This window comes from Didymosphaeria variabile (assembly GCF_027946475.1).
Source record: "Didymosphaeria variabile strain IMI 356815 chromosome Unknown scaffold_4, whole genome shotgun sequence".
In the NCBI taxonomy this organism is placed as follows: Eukaryota; Fungi; Ascomycota; class Dothideomycetes; order Pleosporales; family Didymosphaeriaceae; genus Didymosphaeria; species Didymosphaeria variabile.
In genome coordinates this window covers 3,194,544-3,202,004 of record NW_026611623.1, presented here as the reverse complement: position 1 = coordinate 3,202,004, position 7,461 = coordinate 3,194,544, and the positions used below count along the sequence as shown (strand labels likewise).

At 52.0% G+C, this 7,461-nt stretch overlaps 3 protein-coding genes across 3 annotated transcripts; 1 reads left to right on the top strand and 2 right to left on the bottom strand.

Annotated features, from left to right (window-relative positions):
* Nucleotides 1–804: 804 nt before the first annotated feature.
* On the top strand, nt 805–1,722 carry N0V89_005957 (uncharacterized protein; the record flags this gene model as incomplete). The annotated part of the gene is made up of 1 exon (XM_056214730.1): nt 805–1,722. The coding sequence occupies one exon, from the start codon at nt 805–807 to the stop codon at nt 1,720–1,722; it is 918 nt and encodes a 305-aa protein (XP_056071997.1).
* A 1,994-nt stretch (nt 1,723–3,716) lies between these two features.
* On the bottom strand, nt 3,717–4,691 carry N0V89_005956 (uncharacterized protein; the record flags this gene model as incomplete). Its single annotated transcript, XM_056214729.1, has 2 exons — nt 3,717–4,450; nt 4,511–4,691. 2 exons carry the CDS (start codon nt 4,689–4,691, stop codon nt 3,717–3,719), a joined length of 915 nt encoding a protein of 304 aa, XP_056071996.1.
* A 1,134-nt stretch (nt 4,692–5,825) lies between these two features.
* On the bottom strand, nt 5,826–6,999 carry N0V89_005955 (uncharacterized protein; the record flags this gene model as incomplete). Its single annotated transcript, XM_056214728.1, has 2 exons — nt 5,826–6,269; nt 6,886–6,999. 2 exons carry the CDS (start codon nt 6,997–6,999, stop codon nt 5,826–5,828), a joined length of 558 nt encoding a protein of 185 aa, XP_056071995.1.
* Nucleotides 7,000–7,461: the final 462 nt, after the last annotated feature.

Sequence of the window (7,461 nt, the reverse complement as noted above, 5' to 3'; positions counted from 1 at the left end):
CCGGGGAACAGAATGCGTGTGCTTGGGAAACAATACGATCGATTGGCCAGTGCCCAGGAGAAGCAGCGCGCATCGTCCCTCCGTGTGGGCTGTTGATAACGTAAATGGCAGGGCTGATGGTGGATTGAAGGCGCCCCCAGTCGGACGGTGGTGCGAGCCCGTGAGCTTTGACGCCGGGTGCATGCCTAGTGCCCGGGATGGCTAGCGCCAACCGTCTGGCGTGGGAGGCCGCTGGAGCGCCCATCAGGGTTCGGAGGCAGGCGCATGTGCCGGCACGTCGCCCACTCTGCAACGGCCGCCCTGTGAAAGCTACAAGGGCCAAGGACCACGGGGCTCCGGTCGCGTCCCCCGAACAACGCTGATTGGCTCGTCAGCCTCCGGGACTGTCAGCCGCGGTTGCTAAGACCGAACCTGCTGGAGCATGCTAGTAGCCCCATCTTCAACACGCATGCGGCCATCTGGGTTCAGGAAACGGCAGAGGGGTTGCGGCCATCAATCCGAGAAGCAGTTGGCTCTGCATCTGCGCAACCGTCGTCATGATCGTCCCTCTCAGAACAGGAGCGTCGTTGCCACCCTTGTGGCTGTTGTATCGCGGAACCTATACATAGGTAGTAGACATCGGCATCTCGCCGCAATTGCGTCCTATGCGACCTTCGCCAGTTTCCTCCCTCGGCACCGCTCGTCTTTCCATCCACCCGCTCTCTAACCAGCTCAGACTGAGTGATACCCTTGTCCACCAACATCTTTGCCGACACACAACAAAGGCAGCCTCGATTGCCAGAAAGCTAGTGCTGCGAGTCTGCCATGACCGCACTGGGTCCCGGGCATTGGGATCAACCCCCCCTCAAGATGGATACCACAGGAGCACCTGAAGACTCGGGCCTCGCCTTCTCAAACTTACCTGCGCCTCTTGGCCAATATCTGTTTGTCTCCGACATTGGACAACCCAATCTCGACGAGAAGCCCACCCTCCACACCGCAGATACCAGTCTACCCGAGAGTGCTCACCATCCCAGATACCCCAGCGACACCTCTCCGATGATGCCCTTCTCCGGCGGCTCTTTGTACCCACCGCAAGCATCCTTCACCGCTACCAACGCCGATGACATTAAGATGCACGATACGCTCGATCCCACAACGATAGCACCACTGCAGACCCGATTCGATGGTGACCCTATCGCCTACGACTCCCACGAGTCCAACGTCAGCTTCTCAACAGAAGGGAGCGCATACTCGGCCGCTTCCACGGCACCTTCGCAGTGGTCATATGCTATGGATCGGCAAGCATACATGGACAAAGGGCGGCGTGAGAGCGTCCAGATTCAAGTCGAATCGACCCCAGGCGCCACTGGCAGTCGACGCACGTCCGACAAGGCGGAACCTGGCTCTGCGCGAGCAGTATACTTGGAGAAGAATCGACAGGCCGCCAGTAAATGCAGGACTAAGCAAAAGAGGCAACAGGAGGACCTCGTCGAGACAGCCCGAGAGGTGGAGCGCAAGAACAAGGTCCTGAAGTCCGAAGTTGATTTCTTAAAGAGCGACCTGCGGGGTTTGATGGAGCTAGTGGGGAAACATAACGAATGTCCAGATGGCCGGCTTCGAAGATACGTCCAGCTGGAAGCGGATCGGTTGTCAGCTCGGGGCGATCAGAGTCCAATTGCTGAGCTTCTCTCGCCGAAAAGCAGCTTCAATGGAGATAGTGCCTCACCCGAGCATCTCTAAAACCACTTCACGTGGGTCAGCTCTCATGAATGGCTGGCATTACGTGAAGTCCAATGAGCTCATGAACGCGAGCTTTGCTTATGAACTTTTATTGCGAACTTGGCGACTGTCTGTCAATCTTTGTCCTTGGGGTCTGTTAGTGCAGCGCTGTCATTTAATAATGAATCATGACTAGGAGAACTAAAAATAGTTTTGTTGAAAATTATGTGTATGTTACCAGATCACGGAATCAAAGCCAAAGCGCTATTGCGTGTTGCCTCTCGATTATGTTTATACAACCTCAAGAGATTGTCAAGAAAGTGACTTCAATAGCGATGCCGTCTGATGTTATCAACGAGCGCCGTCGCTGGGTGTTGTGGCCGTTATAAAAGTGGAATCAATGGGTTAGTTGGCTCGGATAACTCAGATAGTCATATCCAACATCGAAACCCTCTTCCGTCAGCACAGCACTCTAGCTCGGCTGTGTGTCACCGATCGACTTTCGACGATCCTTCACGCCTTTGTTCATCTAGGTCGCTTGAACGCCTTCTCGTGGCATAAGGTAATTCACATAACGTCGGAATCGTATATCCTAGTAAGGTGCTATAGTGGGGTACAACGTGTTATTCCTTATCTGCCAACCTTATATACATGGTCCCCACAATATATACATGCCGGCTTTGCGCAAGCCGCAAGACTAACTCGTTCTCGACCATCTTACAGCTCCTAAAAATGTAACGGATACTAGGGTATTGGATTATGTAGCAATATGCCACAGCTACTCCAGGAAACTATTATGAGACTGTCAACAACTGAATCGCTGAGCGCTACGTATTAGAACTATAATCTAAAGACTGATTTTCCTTGCTGTGCCCTCTATGATTGCTTTTACAACGGTACAGAAGGATTCACTTGTGATAACAAACTTTCAGCCTTGACTTCGCCTAAAACACACTTATAATACTGATGGCCACAAAGAGATATTATCGTTAGATAGCCCTATACTGAGGGCTTGCTGTAGAAAGCTTCAGGCCATGACTTGAACACTTAATTAAGTTGCCAGTGTACATAAGCGTTGAAGGGCAATTGGCATACCGATCCACATAATACATTTAGATCGATGCAGCAGGGTGTCAGCACTCAATGCCCATCCGCCCGTTCAGCGCTCGGATCCCGAACTCATAGTGCGACCATGCCCTTCGTGGGTGCTCTCCTTTTCATCAAACTCTACGATACCTAGGTAGCATCAAGACCAACAATGTGGATCGGCAAGCGTAAACAAAGTAGGCATTCGCCAATTGGCTCCTGTGAAGCACCTTGAAGAGTATTTACCTGAAGACAACTTGTTTCATCTTGCCCCCGTGTCGTACTATCCTTGAGCCGCCAAACATCTTTACATGACATTCTTCCCGGGGAAGCTACATGTCCGAGCGTCATCTTGATGAAGCAAACATTTGGCGATGGACGTCCGAGTACATTCATGGATACCGTATTTATTGTACAGGGTAACATGTCATCGCACCAGGGTAACTTACCTGATCCCTGCCTCTATAACGCATGGCACTTGCCGTCCGTTTCGAAATTCACAGCCGACTTATGACCGTTCAATGCGTCTAGCTGCCTCCTATCCTGCGTCTACTGATGATCGGCGCACCATCTTGACATGCGCGAGCGTGATTCTGAGCTTAGATCGTTCGGCGTCGCACTTCTTGATGGAGTAGGCTGTCTACCAATTAGGTCTCTGCATTTTTTAATACCAACGCCATGCTCGTGCTTGGACAAGTTTACGTGAGAGCCAATAAACTAATATGGTGCAAAGTGCACAAAACCCAGATTCTGAATGGCCATGCTGAGCTGAACCGAGCAACAGAATGCCGCCAACACAAAAGAAAGTAATATTACAAAAATACACCGATGCCTTTTGTCAAGACATTGTGTCCGCAGATCCTGAAGGCATCTTCTGTTCTGCACAGTCAATCAAAGAGCACAACAGCTTTCTTCTAGGCATCTGTGCCCTATGACCACGGTCCGCCTGGAACTTCCCGCCCACTCTTGGGCTGCATCTCAACATCGCTTGCATCCCTCGAGTGCGAAGCCTTCTCGCCCGCAATCCGCTCGTGGTATAATTCCGTGATCTCGCTCGGGTGGAACCAGTTGAAGATCAGCATGACGGAAAGCATCAGCACCGCATCGAAGATATACAGAAACACCTCGTGCCTGAGTAGGTATCCTGCATTACCCATGATATACTCGATAACACGGAAGACGCTTCGCACGAGAATAAGCCCACTGGATGCGTAGAGCACCATTAGGTGTTTCTTCCAAGGCAGAACAGTGAGGTCCACACTTCCGGATGCAGGACCGTTACGCTGCAGGCGCACGTGGAAGAGTCCTGCAACCAAGACGAAGAAGCCAAAGAAAGCGAGCTGAAGGAAGAGCCCGCCAATGATGAGTTTCTCGCCAGTCTTCATGGCACCTTCAGTTTTAGACGCCTGAATTCCTCCTCCGCTACTTTGTACTAAGAAGGACAGCACATCGCCGGCAACGAAGATCTTTGTGAGCCACCTCTGCCGGATGAGCGAGTGCTTTTCGCCATCGGTCAACAGGATGATGCGACCCAGGATGATGTAGATGGAGGCGGCAAAGAGGGCGGGTGCCACGAGAAGGAGCAGCGACTGCATGATGAAGGGACCGAGTTTCCATTGGTCGAAGTGCGATTGTGCGCGACCGATGTAGCCTACGAATTCAACTGCAGGTCATAGTGGTCAGTCAACATGATCTAGCTAGAAACGGAAAGTCGGAGTCGTACAGATGCCACCAATTGCGAGAGGTATGAAATACCACGTTCGTTTTCGGCCAACCTGAAAGATGTGGTAGAAGGTTGTAAGGCCGAAGAGCACAACGAAGATAATAGCCGCGGGGAGCGAAGGCACATAGCGATAGAGGACGAAGCGGGTGGTATCGTTGATGTCCGGGTGATCTTGAGCCATTGTATCGATTGGTCGTCAAACGTGTGCGCAGGTGTATGCCTTGTATCGTGCACTTCTCGAAGGTGTGTCACAGGCTGTCGGAAAACCGGAGTAGAGGCGTATACGTAAGGTAATAGTCGTTGCGATGGTGTTGCTGACCACCCAGACGTTCGGGCGACGCGGGCAGGCTCCTTATAAGGTTGCGAAGCGACGACTGCTGGCAGGCCCCCACTGTGCCCTCTGCCTCACGTACAAGAACGGATAGGTACGTATAGGCACGTATAGGCACGTATAGGCGTATAGCCACGTTTACGGCGCTCTCAGGACTTGGCAAGCGTACTTCGTGTATTCTGATTGGCTCGTATTCACGCACTCACAGCCTTCCGATTGGCTCCGTTACAAGGAAGTTTCTATTGGTCAGGAACGAAAGGCTGAGCTGGGCGGAGTTTAGCACCCGTAATCTGCGCGAAAATGGACAGAGACTTTCAGGGGACGGCCCATGAGCTCTTCGTGGAGCGAAAGATCATTGCGCAATGCGCGCGGGGCTGTGTTGTATCGCGTCGTCTCGTTAATGGCTGGGAGGAGCCAATGCTGCATTTGCGAGTACGGGAATCAACGCATGCATACGCCATTTTCACCACCAAGCGGCGCATATTGAGCCTGCCTGAGGATTGGGATGAACCTGGGGAATGGCTGTGCTTGATACGCAGCTTATATCCTAATGAGGAAGCTGCCGGGTTCGAGAAGTCAGGACGCCGCAGAAGCATGAGAATTGCGCGAATCGGATGCAAACCGAAGCGGTATCTGCGTCATCGTTCTCGAGCATTGTTCTTTACGATTTCAAGAGGCCAGTCCAGGTAGGTTAGGAGCTCTGGTGTCGCGACCAACAACTTCTGCGACGCAAGCACGATCCGAAGGGGCCATTCGGCGATCCACCAAGCCAGTCGACATTCTGTTAGCAGGACTGCGAAGTGAGCAAGAACTAATGCTGTCTGGCATCGGTCAGCAACGAAAGTTGATACATTGTGATGACGTCGTACAATGGGGTCATGCGTGGATATGAGGTGCAGGAACTCTTCTGAGAGACGTGATGACCAGCCGAACGCGATTGCCTATAATGTATGGAAACGCATCAGTGGATAAGGTTAACGCATCCTATGATCGTTTACATACCAGGCGGTCATTCTCCGGAGGACACTGTCGCGTTTTGAGAAAATGAGTGTGCAGATCGTCAATGGCCAGCGTATAGAAATCGTGCGCCGAAGTTTTCTTGGTTTCTGCAAGCTTCTTCAGCCGGAGAACCTCGGGCACTTCGCCGTTGAACGTTAGTCCTGGACCTTGCTCAACAATCTTGCTCAACATCTTGCTGTTCATGATCTGGGTCACATGCGGCTGGATGACAACCGAAACTCCTTGGGCCAGTCTGAAGCAATGATGTAATGCACCGATGGGATCCTCGGGTGCTTCCAACTGCGCCGAAGCAAGGTTGTAGGTGACTATAACCACCGATAATAGGAACATGGCCATGGCCGTCTCTTCTGCTGGGTGCTCGAGAATTTTTCTGTATGTTTCGAGGGCACTGCTGATATGGGTGTCTGCCTGGAGTAGCAGGCTTTGTCGGTCAGCTTGGGGCTCGCAGGCTGTTTTGTGAATTGCAGCCAAAGCAAGGATTCCTCGAAGAAGGAAGGGAAAGTCGAAAGCAATTTCAACGCAGTCGACCTGCCACACGGGCCAGCGCGCAGTGTCCACGTTCATGTCTTTGTACGATTTCGTAGACCAGTGGTGCAAAAGACGCATGTCGGAGATGCTCATCTCGGAACCAAAAATAGGCGCAGGACCATCAGGACTGGCTACGGAAACTGGGCGTTCTGCTATTGCAATGGTATGACTGTCTGGAGGTGTTGGGTACGTATTTGAAAACCGCTCGCGGCTCGGCCATGTACAATGAATATCCAGCCGAACACAGTTGCCACATCGGGGATGCTCCTCGTTGCACTGGTAAGGTCAGCTCGCACATTATGGTCTGTAATATCAATCACGCGCAAGAAAAGCGGACAACAACAATAGATAAGCCCAAGCGTAGGCAAAATGCCAGACTGTCATGACAGCGCTTGAAGTCCTCAACCAGTTTCCCATGTGCGATCTAGACACCCCTAGGACAGAAAAGGCGATGTATGCCGCCAGACGTGCAACATGCACAGATGAATTGGCTTACCTTGGTATGTCTCTGCTTGCACTGGAAGCAACCGTTGCGACTTTTCCTATGCGTCTTCCTCTTTGCCGCCCGTTGCTGTTCCGGCGTTTCCGCCTCCTCGGTAGGCGTCGCCATCGTCTTGACGATTCTGCGCTGGCATTGACGTCGCTGTGAAACAAAATGGCGGGTAATTCGCGGAAGCTACGGCGTGGAGGACATCTCCGCATCATGTAATCAGCGCTAGCCACTATTGGCGTAGACTTAGATGTAACATGCGGTCCCCTGCACCCCGCATCCCGCACACGTTCCTCCCTTGTAAACACTTCTTGGCCGAGACTTTGAATCGTGTCGTACTAGTCTATGCTTTACGCGTCTCTGGCGCCCTCGGAAAGGCCGGATCTACCGCAGGTATGGAAGCCAACATTAAAATATCTCTATGTGGGTTGGTGTAATGTCTTCAACCCCTACGCTCATCTTTCCTGGAATGAAACTCTTACAAATATCATGAAAGATTATGTACTGATTGATGTTGGAAGAATTTGGTGCGTCCCCTTGCCTAGGTATGCAAGGGCATCTGAGTCCCGGCTTTTCCGAAGG